This window comes from Pseudonaja textilis, chromosome 2 (assembly GCF_049901715.1).
Source record: "Pseudonaja textilis isolate UNSWEBS1 chromosome 2, rPseTex1.2, whole genome shotgun sequence".
NCBI classification, from domain to species: Eukaryota; Metazoa; Chordata; class Lepidosauria; order Squamata; family Elapidae; genus Pseudonaja; species Pseudonaja textilis.
In genome coordinates, this window is record NC_141991.1 from 247,913,044 (window position 1) to 247,936,221 (window position 23,178).

The 23,178-nt window shown below is 46.0% G+C and overlaps 1 protein-coding gene across 2 annotated transcripts in view; it reads left to right on the forward strand.

Annotated features, from left to right (window-relative positions):
- Window positions 1-23,178, forward strand: part of SKOR2 (SKI family transcriptional corepressor 2) — a 50,332-nt gene that overhangs the window by 7,802 nt on the left and 19,352 nt on the right. For both annotated transcript variants that reach the window (XM_087927508.1, XM_087927509.1), the window contains exons 2-4: window positions 4,865-7,271; window positions 17,976-18,039; window positions 20,739-20,810. In XM_087927508.1, coding sequence (XP_087783634.1) covers window positions 4,899-7,271; window positions 17,976-18,039; window positions 20,739-20,810 — 2,509 coding nt within the window. In that variant the 5' untranslated portion in view covers window positions 4,865-4,898. The remainder of the gene's footprint in view (window positions 1-4,864; window positions 7,272-17,975; window positions 18,040-20,738; window positions 20,811-23,178) is intronic.

Here is a 23,178-nt window from a genome sequence, read left to right on the forward strand (position 1 = left end):
ACAGTACTTAATTAAAGTGGAAGACACTTTCCCAGCTTCCAATCAAGAATGACTAGCTTGGATTTCAATCTACCTTCCCATCAAACTGACATTCTCTGGACTTGTGGCTGTACTGAATCTTAATTACTTAGCTGCTAAGAAAGTCCTTCACAAGTCCACGGAGAACTGAGATAGTGGGGGAATGCCCGCTGATTTTGGGGCGTGGTGGAGTGGGGTGATGCTTTGGTAAAGTCCTGTGGCTAATTAATTTTTTTGTTAAATTCCTGTTGCTAATTTTCGAAAAGAGGGATATTTTTATGCATGTAGTTCTCCCGGTTTGCTTTCTCGCTTGTTAGTATGCATCCTGGATAGCCATGCTAGTGCTGTTCCCTTGTGCAATTTCTGCCAGACAAATCTCTCTCAAAACTTGTTTTAATGTTGCAAAAGCGGCTTCTGTTTTACTACTTTATTCTCAGGGCACTTTAACATTTTTCTTGCGGTGGGAGAAGAGGCAACTGGTGGAGCTGTTGGTGTTATGTGAGACCTTTTTCAACATTTTTTTTTCCAGAAACATCCTTGCTGTCCAGCCAACCCAACTGAAAAGGGCCTCTGAGAATGAGCCCCCAACTGGAAACCTCTCCTATAATTTAATTTTAATTGTTTCATATGTTAAGAGTCTAGAAAAAGTGCAGAGAAGAGCAACAAAGATGATTAAGGGACTAAAGGCTAAAACGTATGAAGAACAGTTGCAGGAACTGGACACGGCTAGTCTAGTGAAGAGAAGGATCACGGGATACAGGATAGCGGTCTTCCAATATTTCAGGAGAAGTCAGTCTATTCTCTGCACTGAAGGCAGGACAAGAAACAATGGGTGGAAATTAATCAAGGAGAGAAGCAACCTAGAACTAAGGATGAATTTCCTGACAGAACAATTGATCAGTGGAACAACTTGCCACCAGAAATTGTGGGTGCTCCAGTACTGGAGGTTTTTCTTTAAGAGACTGGACAACCATTAGATGTTAGAAAGCAGAAGGTTGGACTAGAAGACCTCCAAGGTCCCTTGTAACTTGGTTATTCTGTTAACTGAGAAGCGGGGGAGGCTGTCAGCTCAATGCTGAGGCACTTGTTCAATGAGGAAAGCAGGATTTTGTATGTCTTGCCCACTTCCTTGTAACAAAATCATAACGCACCACCACCACGCCGTGAAAATTCTCCACTGAAGAAAATTGCAAATGCAAACTATGTCAGCAGACTGAGTGAGAAACTAGAAGAGGGGGGAACTCCTGTAGCTAAATTTTATTGCATGCTTCTGTGTTAAATAATCATTAACTAATGACTGACTCAATAGATAGGATCTATTTTGGTGAATCTTGGCACATCAGCCTTGGTTCTATTGGATGCAAAAAAAAAGTGGCCACAAGGGGTCAAAACGGGTGCAAATGGGATAAAAATAGCTTCTAGACTGAAGAAAGTTGCAAAACCGTAGTTTCATATCGGTTTGACCCCCGTGTCCAATTCTGGGGGACCAGAAGACAGATTCAGAGGTAGAAGGTGCAGAGAAGGGCAGTAAGGATGATCAGGGATGGGAAACTAAGCCTTACAAAAAGGAAGGGCATTGCTGGAAATTAAGCCTTGATAAGTGCTAATAATTAGCAGTTATTAAGGACTTGAGAATTCTTCCCTACTGATCCAATACGGAACCACAAAGGAAGGAATTGAAATGACAGGAAGGCAGATCTTGTTTGAATATTAGAGAAAGCTGCTTAACAACAAGGCACAAGCAGTAGCTAAGAGAAGCGGTGAAGATTTAGCAAAGATCGGTCAACATTTGTCAAAATGCTACCATTCATGGATCTTACGGCAATAACTCCCGAGTCTGTTTACAGAATAACAAAACAACAGAGTTGGAGGGACCTGGGTAGCCTTCTAGTCAAGGGGTCGCCAACCTTTTGGACCTCAGGGACCACCAAACTCATAATTTTAAATCCCGCGGACCACTAATATGAATTTTGACTGGCGGTGGCTTGCTGTCATTGGTGGGAAAGTCGGTCCCATATTCCAGAGCTGCAGTAGTCACAGGACTGGTCATCCTGGAGTAGCTGCTCCTCCAACTGGTGCACCGGCCTGCCATGGACTTGAGGAGCTGCTCTGGGATGACCAAAGGGCCAGTCCTGTGACTACTGAAGCTCTGGAATATGGGACTGGCTTTCCCACCAATGTCAGCAAGCCATCCCGGGATGGATTTCCCTCCCCCGCCGTTGGTCTTACCTTCCAGTTCCTGCTCGCGTGGCTCTACTCAAGGTAAGGTTTGTGCTTGGCCAAAGGGTGGGGGCCAGTGGGTGGGTGGGCCATGTGGGCAGTGCAGCCTTGTGTTCCCTCACAGCCTGGATTAACTGCTTTGGGGAGAGTGCTTTGAGGGGGACAGCTCTCTGCGGACCACCAAAATTTTCTCGCAGACCACCTGTGGTCCCCAGCCCACTGGTTGGCAACCACTGTTCTAGTCCAACCCCCTGCTTAGACAGGAAATCCTATTCCACTTTAGAGAAATGGTTGTCCAATGTCTTCTTAAAAACCTCCAGTGTCGCAGCATTCACAACTTCTGGAGACGAGTTGTTCCACTGATGAATTGTTCTCACCGTCAGGAAATTTCTGCTTAATTTTAGATTGCTTCTCTCCTCGATTGCTTTCCGCCCGTTGCTTCTTGTCTTGCCTTCAGGACTTTTACAACCTCAACTTACAACAATTCATTTAGTGACTTTCTGAAGTTAGAGTGCCCCTGAAAAAGTGATTTATGACCATTTTTCACACTTAACATTGCAGCATCTCCATGGTCACGTGATCAAAATTTGGATTCTTGGCAGCTGGCCTGTATTTATGATATTGCTGTGTCCCAGGGTCATGGGATCACCTTTTGTGACCTGCTGACAAGGAAACTCCATGGAGAGACCAGGTTCACTTAACAACCATGTTACTAACTTAACCACCTGGGTGATTCATTTAACAACTCTGGCAATGAAGTAAAATGGGGCAAAACTCACTTTACAACTGTCTTGCTTAGCAACAAACAATTGTGGTCATAAGTCGACTTTTATGTACATTGAGAGCATTTGCACCAAGACAAATTCCTTGTGTGTCCAATCACACTTGGCCAATAAAAGAATTCATTCTATCTATCTATCTATCTATCTATCTATCTATCTATCTATCTATCTATCTATCTATCTTTCTAATTATCTATCTATCTATCTATCTATCTATCTATCTATCATCTATCTATCTATCTATCTCTTTCTAATTATCTATCTATCTATCTATCTATCTATCTATCTATCTATCAACTTTCTAATTATCTATCTATCTAATCTATCTAATTATCTATCTATCTATCTATCTATCTATCTATCTATCTATTAATCTAATCTAATCTAATCTATCTATCTATCTGTCTACCTACCTACCTACCTGCCTACCTGTAGGAACTTCATGGGTCCACCTGTTCTGTGAAAGGTTTTAATCCATTACTTTGTAAAGAGACTGCACATGCACAATTTTAACTGAGTGACGTCAGGATCAGGAAGCTATAAGTTCTTCCAAATACATGGTCATTTCAGGGAACCCACATCCACTCAAGGATGAAGTTGGAGAGAGATTCTCCCTTGGAGCTTGTAAAAGAAGAGTCCCATTGGCTTATAGTGGCCGAAATAATGGCTCTGGCTAACCATTTTAATTAAACGGTTGGCACCATGGTGATGCAGTGGTTAGAATGCGGTATTGCAGGCTAATTCTGCCCACTGCCAGCTGTTCGATCCTGACCAGCTCAAAGTTGGCTCAGCCTTCCATCCTTCGGAAGTTGGTAAAATGAAGACCTAGATTGTTGGAGGCAATATGCTGATCTTGTAAACTGCTTAGAGAGGGCTGTAAAAGCACTATGAATAGCAGTAGCAATAGCATATACTGCTTTACAGTGCCTTTACAGGCCTCTCTAAGCGGTTTACAGAGTCAGCCTCTTGCCCCCAACAATCTGGGTCCTCATTTTACCCACCTCAGAAGGACGGAAGGCTGAGTCAACCTTGAGTTATTTCTGAATAAACAGGATCGTGTCCTAATAGGCCCAGCCCAGTTTTAATGCAGTAGGACGAGTGGTGAGATTCAAAATTTTTTACTACTGGTTCTGTGGGCGTGGCTTAGTGGACGTGGTGTGGCTTGGTGGGCGTGGCAGGAGAAGGATACTGCAAAATTACATTCCCTCCCGACCTGCTAACCTGCTTTCCAGCTCCATTCTCCTGTGCAGGGCAACCAAAGAAGACCCAGCCAATCAACTGGGACTCAGGAGGCAGAGAAGAGATGGGGGCGGGCCCAGTCAGAGGTGGGATTTGCCGGTTCTCCGAACTACTCAAAATTCCCGCTACCGGTTCTCCAGATCCAGTCAGACCCTGCTGATACTACCTGGTTGGAGGCTCTTTGAGGCTGGTAGCCTGTACCATGATGGGCTACTCGTAAATAAAAAATTTGTCTCCTAGTTAACAGAGCCGCCTATTGATGTTTGTTGAGTTTGTCATTTTTCTCAACATAGTTTGTTTAGTTCCCTCTCCAGCCTCTCTTCCAGAACTTCAAGGAAGTCATTCAGTCTCCAATTCTGTCTTTATAATGACAAGGTTGTGGCGGCTGTGGCAGAGAGACCAAAAAGGATCCATAGTTATCGATAAACGGATCTGGGGGTTTCTCTCTGCTTAATTCAGGATCCAGCAGTTAACTGATACACAAGACTGGCTCTTGCTCAGCAAAGGCAGCTTTAGGGAGCCGCTAATGAATCAAAGTCGGCCTTCCCAAGGCGCTAGTCCTCATGCAGCATTTTCTTTCTCTCTCTCTCTCTCTCTCTCCCCAGCGCTCAGCGAGGAACCCCCAAGGGGGCCACGACCATGGCCAGCAGTCCTTTGCCGGCCTCCACCGAACTCCTTCTGTCGGCCCCGTCCAACGCGTTCCCACCAGAACCGCTGAGCCAGCCCGCTCCCGCCTCCCGCGGCGGCTCCTCCTCGGTGGTCCCCTCGGCTTCGGGCGCCATGAAGCCCAACCAGGTGGGCCAAGTGATCCTGTACGGCATCCCCATCGTCTCGCTGGTGATCGACGGGCAGGAGCGCCTTTGCCTGGCTCAGATCTCCAACACGCTGCTCAAGAACTTCAGCTACAACGAGATCCACAACCGTCGGGTGGCGCTGGGCATCACCTGCGTGCAGTGCACGCCCGTCCAGCTGGAGATCCTGCGCCGGGCCGGCGCCATGCCCATCTCCTCCCGCCGCTGCGGCATGATCACCAAGCGGGAAGCCGAGCGCCTCTGCAAGTCCTTCCTGGGCGAGAACCGGCCGCCGAAGCTGCCCGATAACTTCGCCTTCGACGTGTCCCACGAGTGCGCCTGGGGCTGCCGGGGCAGCTTCATCCCGGCCCGCTACAACAGCTCCCGGGCCAAGTGCATCAAGTGCAGCTACTGCAGCCTCTACTTCTCGCCCAACAAGTTCATCTTCCACTCGCACCGCACGCCCGACGCCAAGTACCTGCAACCCGACGCCGCCAACTTCAACTCCTGGCGTCGCCACCTCAAGCTGACCGACAAAAGCCCGCAGGACGAGCTGGTCTTCGCCTGGGAGGACGTCAAAGCCATGTTCAACGGCGGCAGCCGCAAGCGGGCCTTGCCTTCCTCGGCCGGCCCGTCCAACCACCCGCACTCGCACCCGCAGCCGCCGCCGCCGCCGCCCCCGCCGCCTTGCCATCCTCTGGCCTCGGTCAGGGCCGGCGGGGTGGGCCTGGCGGGCGGAGGAGGAAGCGGAGGAGGAGGAGGCCTCTTGAGCCCGCACCTCCTCGCCGGGCCTCCGCCGCCTCCGCCTCCGCCGCCGGATCTGAGCCAGAAGCGGCCTCGCTTCGACGACGACAGCGAGCTCCAAGAAGCGGTAGCGGCGGCCGCGGCTGCGGCGGCGGCGGCTATGGCGCACGGCAAAGCCCCGCGGAACTATCCGGTCATCCCGGTGCCCAGCAAGGGAGCCTCCTTCGGGGGCGTCCTGCAGAAATTCCCCGGCTGCGGCGGGCTCTTCCCTCACCCTTACGGCTTCCCGGCTGCCGCCGCCGCCGCCGCCGCCTTCAGCCTCTGCCACAAAAAGGAGGAGGGCGACGGGCTGGGCGGGGCGGCTCCAAGCGGATCGGGGGCTCCCAAAGCGGCGTCGGGAGCCCCGTCGGCCGGCGGAGCGGGTCTCTCCGGTCTCTTCTGGCCCGGGAGCCGCAAAGACTCGACGGCGGCGGCGGCAGCGGCGGCCGCTGCTTTCTACCCGCCTTTCTGTATGTTCTGGCCGCCCCGGGCACCGGGAGGCCTGCCTGGGCTGCCCACCTACTTGCAGCCACCGCCGCCACCACCGCCTCCTCCTCCGCAACCGCCGGCCTGCTCGGCCCTGGGCGGGGAGAGCTCCAGCCTGCTTCGCCAAGCCTTCCTGGACCTGGCTGTGGAGCCCAGCGGCGACGGGGCGGCCGCCGGGCTGGGGGTGCCTACCACCGCCGCTGCCCCCCAAGCAAGTGGCACTGCGGGCGGGGGCAGCAGCCGGGAGCCCCGCGCTTTCGAGGGCGGCGGCGAGGGCGGTGGGTCCCCTCCCACCTCCGAGGGCCCGCTGCCCGCCGCTGCCCACCTGCTGGACGGCCAAGCGCGGCCCAAGGGGGGCTCTGCCTACCACCACTCCAGCGCCTTCCGCCCGGTGGGCGGCAAGGAGGACTCGGCGGAGAGCCTGGCCAAGCTCCATCAACACCATCAGCCGTCGGGCCGGTCTTCCTCGCCGCCGCCGCCGCTCCTGCTCCTGCCGTCCGACCGCGAGCCTGTCCTCCAGCCGGCCGGGCCCCGGCTTCCCTCCCCCGGCGGGACCAGTTGCAGCTTCCCCAGCGAGGACAGCAGCGAGGAGGAAGAAGAGGAAGAGGAGGAGGAGGAGGAGGAAGAGCCGGAGGTGGACGTGGAGAGCCACCGGCAGCCCGGCGAGGAAGAGGAGGAGGAGGAAGAGCGAAGGGAGGAGGAGGAAAGAGGAGGGGAGGCCGGCCACTTCCAGCAAGGCCGGGGACTGACGGACAAAGGGGGCTGCCGGGAGAGATCGAACTCTTCCAGCGCTGCCCCGTCGGGGTCTTTCGCTGGGCAGGAGAGCCCGGCTCACCCCGAGACCGAACAGCTGCCGCCACCGCCCCTGGCTGCGCCCCCCTGCCTCCCCAAAGGGCCCGGCAGCCCCGCCCTCCAGACAGCCCAGGAGATCCCAACGACGCCCTTCAAAGATGTAAATAGACCCCCTTCCCACCCTAGGAGAGGGGGGATGGGGTGGTGTGTGCTGGGATTTCCCCACTGAGTTGGGTGGGGGTGGGTGTGTTCAAATTTTTATTACTTTTTCAAAATATAATATATGTGCAAAATACGGAAGAAAACAATAAGAGCATAAAGGAAGAGAAAAGTGTAGAGCGAGAGGGAAAAGGAAAGGAAAGGAAAGGAAAGGAAAGGAAAGGAAAGGAAAGGAAAGGAAAACGGTTGACTTCCAACTCCTTTTGGTGCAAAGGGATAATAGCATCAAACCTCAACTTTTTACTTTTATATAATAATATCAGCCAGCCATTTTCTATAACAACAAAACCTAACTAATCGGCAAAACCCAAAATCGAAGTTTCACATTTCCACCCACCCCCTCAACCTCAAGCACAAAGTCCAGAAGTGGTTTCCAAGTACAGGTAGTCCTCGGCTTCGGACCACAATTGAGGCCAACATTTCGGTGGTTAAGTGAGACATTTGTTCAGGGAGTTTTGCCCCATTTTATGACTTTTCTTGCCACCGTTGTTAAGTGATTCCCTGCAGTTGATAAGTGAAGTGAATCAAGTTTCTCCACTGACTTTGCTTGCCAGAAGATTGCAAAAGGGGTTCACATGACCTTGGGAAAACAGCAACAATCCTAAATATGAACCCGTTGCCAATCACCTGAATTTTGATCATGTGACCATGAGGACACTGCAAAGGTCGTAACTGAAAAACGGCGATAAGTCACATTTTTTCAGTGTTGTAACTTTGAATGACCACTAAACAAACAGTTGTAAGTCGAGGACTATTGTGATGGCCCAGGATGGCAAAGACAACAAAGTCACAAAAGTAGATAAAGTCCCTTTAGTACCTCCAACTTGGCCCCCAATGTCCAGTTACCTTTGGCTGGAGAAAAAACTCCCAAGAACAGTTTTTAAAGGGAAGAAATTCAGTCCGAACCCAAAATTAAATTATAAATAAAAACCAACACAAACCACAAAGCTGCAGCAATTAACAAGACAGTGCAGGATAAGGAATTGCAGACTTCAAAAGATAACGAAACACATACAGTTGAGAGGATGCCAGAACCCAGATAAGACTTAACAAACAAAGATAATGCATGCTTTGCTTCCAGCAAGGTGCTGTGCGCAAACACCCTCTTTATCCTGTTTTTCCAGCTGCAGCTAATGAAGGGAATCAGGGCCTTTTTCTCCCCCGTAACCCACATTGCTCCCTTCTCCATTCCTCCCTGCGTGCCCTAGGATGAAGAGGAGTTGGGCCTGGGTCTTCTTCTGAATGCCCATCTGGATTCTGCCCTTCCCCAGTTTCCTCCACAGACACTGGAGCCACACCCCCACTCCTTGTCAGTTGCTCCACCACTCCCTCAGAATCAGATTCCAACAGGGGCATGACGACTACCTGTAGAAACAAAAGTAAAAGCTCAGCTTTGATTGGCTACTCTCTTCTGCAAAATCTTCTTGTCAGGAAGGAACAACTGAGAGTAACTTTAGAAAATCCTCACATATACCCCCTCCCCAATCTGAGATGGAACCACTGGTAACTTTGCTTCCAAAGCCAGATGGATTTACACAACCAGCTAAACTTAATCCCAGTGTGGTGGGAGTTGTGGAAGCCAGTTGTGTAAACCACACCTTCAGGGGAAGCAGTCTAGTTTATTCCTTGGGGAGACACAGTTTAAAAAGCAAGAGTGTCGCTTAGTGTGGCATTTGCTTAATTTATTGTGTGATATGAACCCAGTCAGGGAGCTGCTTCTCATTTAAATGGAACAGAATAGAATACTTTATTGGCCAAGTGTGACTGGACACAGAAGGAATTTGTCTTGGAATTTGTCTTGCAAATGCTCTCAGTGTACATAAAAGAAAAGATACATTCGTCGAGAGTCAAGAATCATGAGGTACAACACTTAATGACAGTCATAGGGTACAATAAGCAATCAAATCATACTAGGAAACGGTTAATATAAATTGTAAGGATACAAGCGACAAAGTAACAGTCATGCAGTCACAAGTGGGAGGGGATGGGTGATGAGGAGCGATGAGAAGATTAACAGTAATAGTAATGCTGACCTAGTAAATAGTTGGACAGTGTTGAGGGAATTATTTGTTTAGCAGAGTGATGGCGTTCAGGAACAAACTGTTCTTGTGTCTAATTGTTCTGCTGTGCAGGGCTCGATAGCATCGTTTTGAGGGTAGGAGTTGAAACAGTTTATGTCCAGGATGTGAGGGGTCTGTAAATATTTTCACAGGCTGGTGTTCTTAAATTATTTTCTCCTAATACAGGTTGTCCTACATTTGCAACCACTGTTGAGCCCCAAATTTCTGCTGCTAAGTGAAACAGTTGTTAAGTGAGTTTTGCCCCATTTTAGGACCTTTCCGGCTGCAATTGTTAAGGGTATCGCTGTAGTCGGTTAAATTAGTAACATGACGGTGAAATGAATCTGGCTTCCCCATTGACTTTGCTTGTCAGAAGATCACACACAGTGATCACAAAACCCTGGGATGCTGCAACCATCATCAACACATGCCCAAATTTGATCACGTGACCACAGAGATGCTGCTCAAAAAACAGCCATAAATTCCTTTTTCTCAGTTCCCCTTGTGACGTTGAGCAGTCACTAAAAAAAAGTGTTGCAAGTCGAGGACCACTTATTATCATTTCACTTCTGTTGCCTGCAAAATGCTGCTTTCCTTTCCAAATCGTATCTTTTTTCCTCCCCCAAAGTCATTGAAAAGCTGTTCTTCCTCCACCCCTGTCAAACCTCTGAGATTAAATTTGGGAGAAAAAAAATCCAAGCCAAGTGTTTCATCCACAAAGCAACTTACACGGGTTACCGGTTGAAGGTTCTTGGTTTTAATTTACCTGACCTTCAAAACGGACGGGACGAATAGCCATTTTAGTGGTTAGCCCCCAGTCCAGACTACATTTAAGTGGTAAAGCTGACTAGAAATGAAGTCCAACTCCTGGGGTCCCCATTGGGTCAATTGATGTTGGTTTTTTGGGAAGAAACATAGACAAGAATATTTATAACTCGGGGTTGAACTCGGGGTTGTTCCTGGTGCAGTGCTTGGTTATTTCTTGCAGTTGTTTCATTACTTGACAAGGTAACATCATCAGTGCTAGTGAGTGTGGGTTTGCTCCTGGTTTGTAGTTTGTAGTTTCTTGCAGTACAGGTAGTCCTCGGCTTACGACCACAATCAAGGCCAAAATTTATGTTCGGGCAGTTTTGCCTCATTTTACCATTTTTCTTGCCACACTTGTGACAAGCATCACTGCCGTTGTTAAATTAGTCACGCCGCTGTTAAGTAAATCTAGCTTTGTTTGAAAAAATGAGGTTACCTTAAAAGGGATCAAAGGTGACCCTGGGATACCGCAATAAATATATATGCCTAAATATGAACCAGTTGTCAAGCATCTAAATGTAAATCACGTGACCACGGGGAAGCTGCAACAGTCATAAGTCTGAAAAATGGTCATAGGTCACTTGTTCCAGTGCCGTTGTAACTTTGAATGGTCACTAAATGAACTGTTGTAAGTTGAGGACTGTCTGTAGTTTGCTGTGCCAATGCTGAGAAAACCCCACACTCACTAACACTGATGATGTTATTTAATTGGGTAATGAAATGTCTGCAAGAAAACAACCATGTCAGAGAGCACCAAAGACCCCATAAGCCAGGGGTCGCCAACCTTTTGTACCTCAGGAACCACCAGACTCATAATTTTAAATCCTGCGGGCCAGAGACCCTGGGAAAATCCCCCCCAAAAAAGTCTGTAGGAAAATTCCCCACCCTGTTTTCCTACCGATCGATCGTTCTTTATTTAGGACTGCAGGATACCGTCTCCAGCTCTGTCTCAGGGGGAGAGAGAGAAAAAGAGAGAGAAAGAGAGACTTTTGGCTTCATGCAAGGAAAGCAGCAGAAGCAGCAGAAGTCTTTCTTTCTCTCCCGCAAACTCTGCCAGAAATGAGTCTTTGCCGGTGCAGCCTCTTGGAGCAGGAGGCCTTGCAGGGTCCCAAAGACTCATCTCTGGCTGAGTTTGGGGGAGAGAAGGAAAGACTTTTGCTGCTTTCTTTGCGTGCAGCCAAAAGCAGAAGAAAGCAGCGGAAAGAAGCAGCTTGGTGGCCAGGCCAGGCGCGTGGAGCGAGTGGGTCAAGTTACCCCCCTCCGCCCTTTCCCGCCTCCCCTCACTACCTCGTGTTGTTCACAATGCAAGCGACGCAAACCTTGTGTTCCCGTGCAGCCTGGATTAATTCCTTTGGAGGGTGCTTTGAGGGTGACATTTCTCTGCGGACCATCAAAATTTTCTCTCAGACCACCAGTGGTCCCCGGCCCACTGGTTGGCAACCACTGCCATAAGCAACATAGAGGTAGTTTTACTATTGCGTTCTTTGGAATTTAACTGCCCAGAGATGAGTTGATAGTTTTCCATCCAATTCTTAATCAATCTCAACCTTGCTTAGCTCTCCAAACAGAGGTAAAATCTGAAAGTGATCACAAGCCAAGTGTGGGTTTCCACAGAATACGGTCAAAATTTTCAAGTTGCTCGTAGCCACACCCTGCAAATAGACATATTTAGAATTTGTGGCGTTTTCGTCTCCCTGGACTACTGTAGAAAGTCAGATAAACCCTGGAGGCAATAGGGAGAAATTAAAGTAGCTTTTTGTGTTGATATCCTAAAGCCAAGAAGTATGAATCCCATTGCTGAAAAATTGCATCAAACCAGAACAGTACTCTAAGCCAGCACCATCTAAAAATGAGCTTTATAGTTTTCCTGCAAATATATTCTTTTCTCTTTGGCAATCATTCGCATTGATTTTTAGAGCTAGAGTGCACTGTTTCAGGCTTCCAGGGTTAATAATCATAAAGATTATAATTTCACAATATGGAAGGAAAAGCAAAACAATTATGTTTTCCTCTTCAGTTATGTTAGGGATAAAGTCCCATATTTCTCCCAGATATGTGAGTGTTGTAATCCCAATTCACCTGGAGGGCAAAGCTCCTTGAAAAGGCCTACAATCTTCCTTTTTGTGAACCACAAGAATTTGATTGCATGAGAACCGGAGTCTCCAAACTTGACAACTTTAAGACTTACGGACTTCAACTTCCAGAATCCAGGCTGAGGAATTCTGGAGTTGGTCCAACAGTCTTAAAGTGGAGATCCTGCATTAGAATCAGAAAGATCCCACCAAAGGATCAATCAGCAAAGGGCATTTGGGTGCTAGAATAGATTCCAGGTGGGCAAGAAAGCGAAATATCACATTTGGAAGTCTAATAGAGGAATAGCTGCCTTGTAAAGACGACAGTTCTACTTTGAAGAGAGGTATTGGTTAGAACCAGTGGTGGGATTCAAAAACGTTTGCTAATGGTTCTGTGGGTGTGGTTTGGTGGCTGTGGCATGGCTTGGTGGGTGCCACTTGTTGGGCGTGGCAGGGGAAGGATACTGTAAAATCCCCATTCCTTCCCCACCCCGCTAACCTGCTTTCCAGCTCCGTCCTCCTATGCAGGGCAACAAAAGAAGACCCAGCTGATCAGCTGGGACTCAGGAGGCAGAGAAGAGATGGGGGCAGGGCAGTCAGAGGTGGTATTCCAAACTACTCAAAATTTCTGCTACTGGTTCTCCAGAACTGATCAGAATCTCCTGAATACCACCTCTGGTTAGAACCCACACAAATCTTTACAATTCATGTACATGGTCAAGAAATGACGTTTTCCTCCCTCTTAATATTAATAAATATTTAAGATTTCAAGTCTTCCAAGGATGCTAAATGGAAGATTTAAGTTGGGTGGGGGGCAGAGCCACCTTGAGAAATTGGTCTTTGGGACTCTCTCCCATGTTGTAGCATTTTGTATGAGGAAGAAGAGCTATAATAGCGGGAGGATTGTTAATGTTAATATTAATGAACAGGTCTAGAAGAACCAGGTGTGAGTTATTTTCTTTCCACTTCTGAATGTCTTGGGTTGGTCCAGTTCTTCTCTGTTAAGGCAGAGAACGTTCGCCTTGCCTTTGGAAAGCAAGGACAGAGGCCACCCAATTTGTGACATTAGTCGTACCAAAGAGGTTGCAGAGGTTTTGGGGGAACGGGGAAATTCCTTGCTAGGTAAGGTCTTATCCCATCCCTGAAGGAGAGATTTGGGCTGCAAAACTGGACCTTCCATGCTGTTCCCACTGAACTCAGAAGGATGTCTTTTGAAAAAGCTACTTGTCCAGAATGACATAGGGCAGTGGTGGCTAACCTTTTTGGGTTCCTGTGCCAAAAATTGTGCGCACACTGGCACGCTCACGTGCCAGCACCCAGAAAGCACTGCGCACACCCCATGCCTCCTACGTATGTGCGCAATCTCCACCCACCCACGCCACCCTCTTACCAGCACTGCACCTCACAGCTGATTTTGGGCCGGTTTGAGGCCTTTTTCAGCCTCCCAGAGGCTTAAGGAGGCTTCGGCAGGCTTTGCAGGCCGAAAACTAGCCCCGTTTTGTCACTTCCGCTATTTCGGAAAATACCAGAAGTGATGAAACAGGGCTAGTTTTCGGCCTGCAAAAGCCTTCCTCAAGCCTTTGGGAGGCCGAAAAAGGCCTCAAACTGGCAGGAAATCAGCTGTGAGGCATACGCATGCACAGTGAGGTAAGTTTGCCTACACCTCGCTTTCCGGCACAAATGGCTCTGTGTGCCACCTGTGGCATGTGTGCCATAGGTTCGCCATCATGGACATAGGGCCTCTTTCTTGAGTAAGGGGGTTGGACTAGATAATCTCCAAGATCCTTTCAAACCCTATTGTTCATTGTTCTAAAAAGGCCCATTTTGGCTCTTCCGGTTCAGTGCCTCGAGGTGGACAAGTTTTGAACGAAGCCCCTTTAAGATGTTTTCTGCAGTAGATCTTTGACTATTAAAAATGCCACTTGTTTTCCATCAGGGGTACCACACCGAGGATACCACTGGTGTTTTCCTCATGTTTTGGACTACAGCTCCCATAATGCTCAAGAAATAATGAATAGTTCCCAAGAAAAGGACTATCAAAGCCCTAACACTTAGCTAAAATGCAGAGAGGACACTGGGTAAACTTCCCTGAACTGGAACCCCTTCCTGGGATCTGTGTCAGTGGTGGTATGCTACTGGTTTGGACTGGTTTGGCCGAACCGGTAGTAAAAAAAAAAGCCTTCCACGATCAGCTGAGAGGAGAAAGAAGAGAAAAACTCAGGATCGGCCCTCCAACCCACCTCTGCACTTTTCTCTTCTCTCCTCTCAGCTAATTGGTGCTGCAGGCCTCAGCTGATGTGGGGAAAGCTGCATAGACATTAGGTACACATGCACCATCATCAAACTGGTAGTGGAAGAGATAGGATCCCACTGCTGATCTATGTCTTTTAGTTATGGATCTGATTGTTTACATAACACAGTGTTTCTCCATCTTGGCCACTTTAAGATGTGTGGGCCTGAGCAATTCTGGGGTGGGTGAAGTCCACACATCTTACAGTGGCCAAGATCAAGAAACATTGATTTAACCCCGACTTGCTTCCCAATAGATGCTTATCTTCCCAACAAGTTTCGGCTACAGGACATAAGCCCCCCTCCCCTTTTGAATCAGTACACTGGCAATTTGTGTAAGATGTAGCGTGCACATTCACAAAATGGCTGCTGCGAGAGACTTGCCCCTTCACAATATGCCTGCCGTGCTAAGCCTGGACCCTTGTAAGACACCCAGAGTCATTTCTGCAAATAAAGGGGATGTTAGAGGGAGATACTTTGCATTGCATGGATTTTATTCAAATAAGCCTAATGTTGTGGTTCACCAGCAGCCTGTGCAGACAACAGCAGAATTGGACAGTGGGGAAGAACAGGGACCAGTCCAGAAGTCTGGGGAGGACTTGGACGAGGGTCCTGCATCCGATGCAGAGATGGGGCCAGGACCATCTGGTAGTTATATGCTGACTCCAGAGCCCCAAGATTCTGGCAGAGCGAGGCTGAGGAACAAGCGGAGGCTGTTCCCAGTGTGTGTGTATGCGCAGACCTGCCAGAAAGCAAGAACAGTTAAGACAAAAGGGGCAACTTGGGAGTAAGGCTTGGAGGTGATTGGCCCTCCCATAAGACATAAAGGAGGAGCAAAGGGAGATGAGCCTTTGCAGGAAGCAATGTCATCATTCGCTCTGATGGGTTTGGACTCTGAAAGCTCCATGGTGAATTTGCTCTCTGTTTGGTTTTGAAAGACTAAATTGGGACTTTAGTCGTTGGCAACACTTCAAGTCAGATAAAGGTGCGTTCTTATCAGACGTCTCCCGAAGAACCTTGGCAGACATTCCTGGGACTAATTATAACTAGTTGAGACTCATTCCGGGCTGTGAATGATGATAATTCATAGCCATTGAACTAAAATAAAAGGGTTTTGGATTTTATGTGTGTTTGTTGGTGTCTCAGGAAGCCTTGGTCAGAGAACACCTAGGGTTGAAGTGTCAATGCTTGTCAACTTTAAGATATACAGTTGTCAAAGTCTGAAATGCTCTGCCTGATTCAGTTGTTTCAGCTACAAATTTTCAGTTTCAGTCACAAATTGACTTCCGTGGACCTTACATCATATATAAGTGGTTAGTAGAGGAGGTGTGCATAAGTCACTAACGTGCCTATCGTCCCTGTCGTTGTGTTTTTATTCTTTTACTCTTGTTCTCATTTTTGTTTGATAAATTCTAATAAATAAATAAATAAAATCTGTGGACTTCGACTCCCAGAATTCCTCAGCCAGACATGCTGGCTGGGGAATTCTGGGAGTTGAAGTCCACAAGTCTTGAAGTTGCCACGGTTGGATATCCCTGGCTTAGGGGAACAAGTTATGTGGACTAGAATCTGATAGGCACCAAGGGAGTTCTGGATGAGGCAGGGGATGTTTTGCAACAATATTTAATGCCTGGTAACCATCACATCGCCAATACTGGATCTAAGCCATTTTTTAAAATAGAGCCTTAAATACCATTGATTTTGGTGGGTCTCCTTTAGTTACGTCTGGAGCCAACTGTCTACCTCTCGATTGCCCAAAATAACTTTATAATTGACAGAAGGTGTCAACATCTAGACTGACTGATTTCAAAAAAGCTAAGTATATGAGATACAGATTAGAGTTACATAGGAGATCAGGGCAATTCAGGAAGGAAAACTAGATGGAGAAGTTGAAAAAGAATATAGTCCTTGCTTAGTGACTGTTTGCAGTTACGCTGGTGATGAAAAAGTAACTTCACAACCAATTCTTACCTTTATGGCTTTCACAGGTCTGTAAAGCAAAGGAAAGCCAAAGGAAGATCAGAGGCACAGTGGTGGTTTCACTTAGTGACTGCTTTGCTTAATAACTGAGTTGCCAGTCACCACTATGGTCACTAAACAAAGACTAGCTGTAATGGAAGAAAGAAAGAAAGAAAGAAAGAAAGAAAGAAAGAAAGAAAGAAAGAAAGAAAGAAAGAAAGAAAGAAAGAAAGAAAGAAAGAAAGGCTATTTCTATACAGTTGATAGAAAAATTACCTGTATGTGCACTGATATCATGAAAACATAAGTTTGACATATAAACTCTACTGCAATTCATCTCCCAAAATCTGGTGCCCAAATCCTACAAAGAAACCCTTGGCAATACAGCCTAGGTTGATTAACCAGGACCCTCAAATCCAAGAGAATTTGCAACTTTCTCCACTTGGAGGTCATACCCCTCCATCAACTCTGGCCACAGCAGAAGAGGGACTCGAGCGATCTCTAAAGAACCTCAGATTTTTCCTACTATGGTTACTCTTCTAAAATGCAATGACCTTCACCTCTTTTGAAGGACAGCTCTCAGCATCTCTGCATTCAGCGGAACCAATAGTTATGTCAGCTTATCAGACTTGGCCTGCAGACATCCACACAACCTCTTGATGCCAGCAAAGGCAAACAATGGCCATCTCTTTGCTGCCATCTGGTGGTAATCTGGAAGTTGGTGGACAACACCTTAAGAACCACCAGGTAGAAACATGCCAGGTGAACTAATTCTGTTGTAAGGATTAACATAATCTTGTAAGGCTGAAAGTACAAATCTCCTATCATTTCCATTGCAGACTGACAACTTCAGAATCCTTTCTGAATCTCTTCCTCTGCCCATTACGCAGTTGTCAGCTGTGTCTTCTCTTATCTGATTATCGCTGTACCTTCCCTTCCTTCTGTTTCCCAAGGTCATTCTCACACCCCGTTACAACATAAATCCTAGTACATTGGGAGGAAAAAAAAGATCTTGGAAGTGGATCTTTTTCAGTTCAAAACAAGGTTCCCATTGACATTAGTGAGATTGCTCAAACCCACAATCAGGATCCAACCCATTGTCACCTTTCATAGTTTTTGATTTGTATGTTAGGTTACAAGTTGAGTACTAGTTGGGTACTCAAGAAATGACCCTATCTCCCAATGAAAGCTACCACAAATCTTGATATGAGATTTACCCTGGGTGTGTAATTCTCTCCCTCCCCCCTCTCTCACACATACATAGTGTGTGAGACTGAGAGGGGGAGTGTGTGTGTGTGAGAGAGAGAGAGAGAGGGAGGGAGGGAGAGGGAGAGAGAGAGAGAAACAGCACTAATGTTCTCTAATCACTAATAATTGGGGGTGGGAGACTGTTTTCTTCCTTCCTTCCTTCCTTCCATCTAATTTTTGCTTGTTGTTTATTTCTTTCCATGTTGGCAGATTCCGAAAAGCAAGGAAGCCCATCCCGTCAGCCTCTCTTCTTCCAAGGAAGATAATTTCTCAGGCAAGGCAATGCAATGGATTCCTGTTGTGTTTCCATCCCTGGGGTGCAGTCAGGAGGGAGCAAAATGGACTTGCATCTCCTAAAATAGACCCCCAAACTGTTTTGGTCCTGCTGCGTAGTTCCTGAAAAGTTTTAGTGTCAAGATTCTGAACCTTAAACAACATGTGTTTGTGTGTGTTTGTGTATAGGTGTATGTATATGGGATGGGGATGAAGGATGTTAAGAGAAGAGACCTATTTCTCCATCTGTATCCATCTTTTAACATTTATTTTTTACAGCTAGGTACAGCTTTCCATCTCTTTTTTATTGATAGCTAGCTTCTCTCTTTATCTCTTTTATAGATAAATAGAGCTGTTCTGTCCTGATCTAATTTATATTTAATGAGAAAATGAGAAGGAGGAGGAGGAGAAATTCAGCATCATAATAGTTGCCTATACAAGATGCCTAACCAGATCACTGAATTAACCCATTTTCTGGGTTCGTGCGATATGAGCCACTCACTGACCAAATGACCTTCATTTGTGGTGCATTGTAAGTCAGTCGTACACAGGTAGTCCTCGAGTTACGAACACAATTGAGCCCAAAATTTATGTTACTAGGTGAGATATTTGTTAAGAGATTTTTGCCCCATTTTACGACTTTTCTTGCCACAGTTGTTAAGTGAATCAATGCATTTCTTAAAGTTAGTCACATGGTTGTTAAGTGAATCCGGCTTACCCCTTGACTTTGCTTGTCCAAAGATCACCAAAGGCGATCACGTGATGCCGGGACATTGCGACCGTCATAAAAATGAACCAGTGGTGAAGCATCTGAATTTTGATCCCATGGCCACGGGGATGCTGTGAGGGCTGTAAGTTTGGAGAAAGGGACATAAGTCACTTTTTTCCAGTGCCGCAACTTGGAACGTTTGCTAAAGGAACCGTTGTAAGTCGAGGACTACCTGCATAGCGTAGGTTTACAAGATTAACCAAGCTTAACCCTGGCCACACTTAGCAGGGTTATCCACAAGGCGTGGTCAAATAAAGTCAAGATACAAAATGCAGAAAAAGCAAGGATGGAAAGGAACCTTGGAGATATTCTTGTTCAAACCAGTGGTGGGATGCTACCGGTTCAGACTGGTTCATACGAACCGGTTGTTCTGATGGTCAGCTGGCCCATCCCGCCCGCTCATCTCAATCACGAGGCACAGCTGATTCCTCCTCTCTTGCTGTTCTGCTTACCTTTGCTGACTTGGAAAGGAAGCAGCCGAGCTTCTAAATGCCCCATTTTCAGCGCTGCGCACAAGCACCTTAGGTGAGCGAGCACGCGAAGCACGCTCTCACCAAACCGGTTGTCAAACCGGCAGCATCCCACCACTGGTTCAAATCCCTGATCAAACAGGAGACACTGTACCGTTCTGGTCAGACGGTTGTCCAATTTCTTCTTGAGGTGGGTGCTCCTCCACTAACGGAGCACCACTCACAACTTCCAGGGGCAGGATGACGATTGTAGCAGTGCTTTCATTGTACCATCGCAGCCGCCATCTTAACTTCCCTGGACAAACCTGTTCACCCTGGCTGTGCCAATATAACCTCTAGATTTCTAACTGATCTGAGTAAGGGTGTCGTATGAACATAATTAGTATGTGAAGGATAAGACATCAGCAATGAAACGCAGGTAGTTTTCGACTTACAACCACAATTGAGCCCAAAATTTCTGTGGCTAAGCCAGACAGTTTTTAAGTGACTTTTGTCACGGCAGGGGTCAAGTTACCAACACGGCTGTTAGATGAATCTGGTTTCCCTGTTGACTTTGCTTGTCAGAAAGTTGCAAAAGGGAATCGCATGACCCTGGGACACTGCAACCCTCATAAGTACATGCCAGTTGCCAAGCACCTGAGTTTTTGTTCACGTGATGCTGCAATGGTCGTAAGTGTGAAAAGCAGTCATAAGTCACTGTTTTCAGTGCTACTGTAACTTCTGATGGTCACTATTTTATTTATTTATTTTTTTCCAGATTTTGTTCTATTTTACTTTACTCATTTGATTATTTTTATTAGTTTTTATTGTTTTTTTATTTTAAATATGGTTTTACATTCTCTAAGCCGCCTCAAGTCACCGTGGGTGAATAGGCGGCAATATACATTCAATAAATAAATGAATAAATAAAAACATGTGAACCGTTGTAAGTCAAGGACTACCTGTATAACACCTCTCTCATTCTGAGTATCTCTTCTTTCAGTTTCAACAGAAATGTTAAGGAGATTTCTCTGTTTTGGCCAATACAAGTAATCCTCAAGTTACAACTACGACTGAGCCCAGAATTTATGATGCTCAGTGAGAAATTGGTTAAGTGAGTTTTGCCCCCATGTTACAACTTTTCATGCCGTGGTTGTTAAGTGAATCACTGCAATTGTTAAATTAGCAACACGGTTGTTAAATAAACCTGGCTTCCCCACGGACTTGGCTTGTCAAAAATTTTGGCCAAAGGGGATTAATGTGACCCCGGGACACCGCAACCGTCATAAAACTGGGTCAGTTGCCAAGCATCCAAATGTAAATCACGTGACCCTGGGGATGCTGTCACGGTCGTAAATGTGAAAAATGGTCATAAGTCACTTTTTTCAGTGTCGTCGTAACTTTGAATGGTCGCTAAGTGAACTGTTCTAAGTCAAGGACTGCCTGCATTTACTTTTTCTTCCTCCTTTTCTTTGTGCTTAGATAAGAACAAGGAACACAGTTTTTTCATCACAGACGCTGAACATCCAGGGGACTTTTGGAGAAATATAGCAGGTGGGTGTCGAAAGGAGCAGGAATCAAACCCAGAACACGTGTTTACTTCAAAGTAAGCCTACTGATTTCCACGGTGTCTCTTCCCTACTTGGCATGCACAGAAGCTCCTCTTGAAAATTCTTAATCAAACGACTGAATATTTCGTAGGGCTTGTTTTTGTCCCCTCCCCACAAAATAAAAATAGAACAACCCTTAATAGATGGAATAACTAAGGGGAGAATACAAATAAGCTGGGGTGGCACTGTGTTAATAGCAATAAGAATATTAATTGCGGGTCATATTTTAGCAAGAAATTTCAGAAATATATCAGGTTACACAATGGAGCAGGCTGGGAAGGGGGGGGGGGCTGGAAACGGCATAAAATGACAATAATTGAAATGTTCTCTTTGAAACCTTCCATTAAAAAGGATCACAGCTTATTGCTTTTAATATCTGTCAGAGAGACATTAAAGGTGTTTTATGAGATCTAAGGCAACATTTATATTATCTCCGTGATAATGATCTCTACACAAAATGTATAATACATTGACAAAAATTACATTATACAAATTAAATGGAACCACCTTTTACTGATTGCTAAATGTCTCTAAGGGTTTTGAGGAGGGGAAGGAGGGAGAGAAGAAAGGGGGGAAAACGTGATTAGAAGTTTTGATACTAAGTTGGGTATTGCCAGGGAGGTTTGTAAGGAAAGAGGTTTTGTTTCAGGGGAGACAGAAAAGACGAAACCGGGGGAGGGAGCGAATGTAATTTTCCATTTATGTAATGCAAACTGTCTCGGCTTTGACTATTCACGCTTAATTGACTGTCAAACGAGGTTGTTATCCTCGGGCTACGTCTGCAAATTTGCCTGTCAAATGAGACAGAGAAAGCAAGCAGAGAGAGAGAGAGAGAGGGAGGGAGGGAGGGAGGGAGGGAGGGGAGAGAGAGGGAGGGAGGGGGGGAGAGAGGAGGGGGAGAGAAATGGGATATAATGGAAAGCAGTTGCAAAAATTGGGTCTCAAATCTTGGGCATAAAAGCAGGAGGGAAACCTTTGCAAACTCGGAATTAAAAACACCAAACAAAGCAGCCTGTAGAAACCAGGGTTTGGCTGGTCAAGGAGTGCATCATAGGAAAGATTTCTCCTGATTTTTTTAAATTTTTTAAAAAAAGTCTGAAAGAAGAAAGGGAAAGAGGAAACAATAGACTTTTAAATAAAGTGAAAGGATTGTCAGAAGAGAAATCAACCTTAGAATGGGGTAAGGTGGAATGGAATAGAATAGAATATTGTTTATTAGCCAAAGTATTTTGTCTCTGGTACAAAAAGCTCTCAGTGTACATAAAAGTAACAAAGTCATAAATCATAAATCATAAGATGCAGAAATATTATGTATCAAAACTATTACACACAAATACAAAAATATTAAGTTTCAGAATATTATGGAGGGAATTATTAAGGTGATTGGAGGTGTTGCTTGATTTCTTATGTGCCATGTTATGATAAGCTAAAGACTGAATAAAAATAAAAATTGGTGCTCTCTGAGCTGGTTGTTTTCTTGCAGACATTTCATTTGCCAAATTAGGTGAACACTGATGACTTTACCTAGTTTGAGTAACGAAACATGTGCAAGAGAAAAACCAAGCTCAGAGAGCACCAAGGATCCCCATAGTTCAACTCTGGGCTGTGAATATTCTCCTTTGTTGAAATTAGAAACGCCGTTCTGGATATTTATCATCCATCTGTCTGCCCTATTTATTTGAGATCGGTTACATCGAGTCATACAGAAATATATCCGAGAGTTTGCAAAATCTTTAATTCTACTTAGGTGGTAGTAAGCTTTTAAGGACCAGGCACTACTGCAAGAGACACAACTGATGCTTTCAAAAGCTTATGGAGTCATAACATATTTTCTGTTTTCTCTTTTTCTGTTTGTCAAATCATCATCCCATTTTATTTCAAAGATGCTTTTTTTTCTTCTGTGCGATTTTTCCCTTGAGGTGGAAGAAGAAAATGTTTCACTTCTTATCCAAGAAGCTTCATCAGTTTATCTGCGAAACACTTTCCTCTTTTTCCTCAAAGGAAAAAAATAATAGTCCAGTTGCCTTTTGAAGATGAAAAAAACTATGACCTGGATGACTGAGAATCTCCACAGATATCCCAAATCATATTTTGTGCAGCCGGCATAGACTGAGATAGTCATTTGCTTTGGGGAGATTGAATGCATGTTCTGCCTGTTATCTCATTCCTGTTCTCCAACTCAACAGGACAAGTAATGTTAACTTGTAAATAGTCCGGTAGCACATGAACAACTACTGCATTTATTATGACATGATGAACTCTTATAAGGCAGAATCTACTGTGAGTTGCAAAACCAAAGCGCCATAGGATTG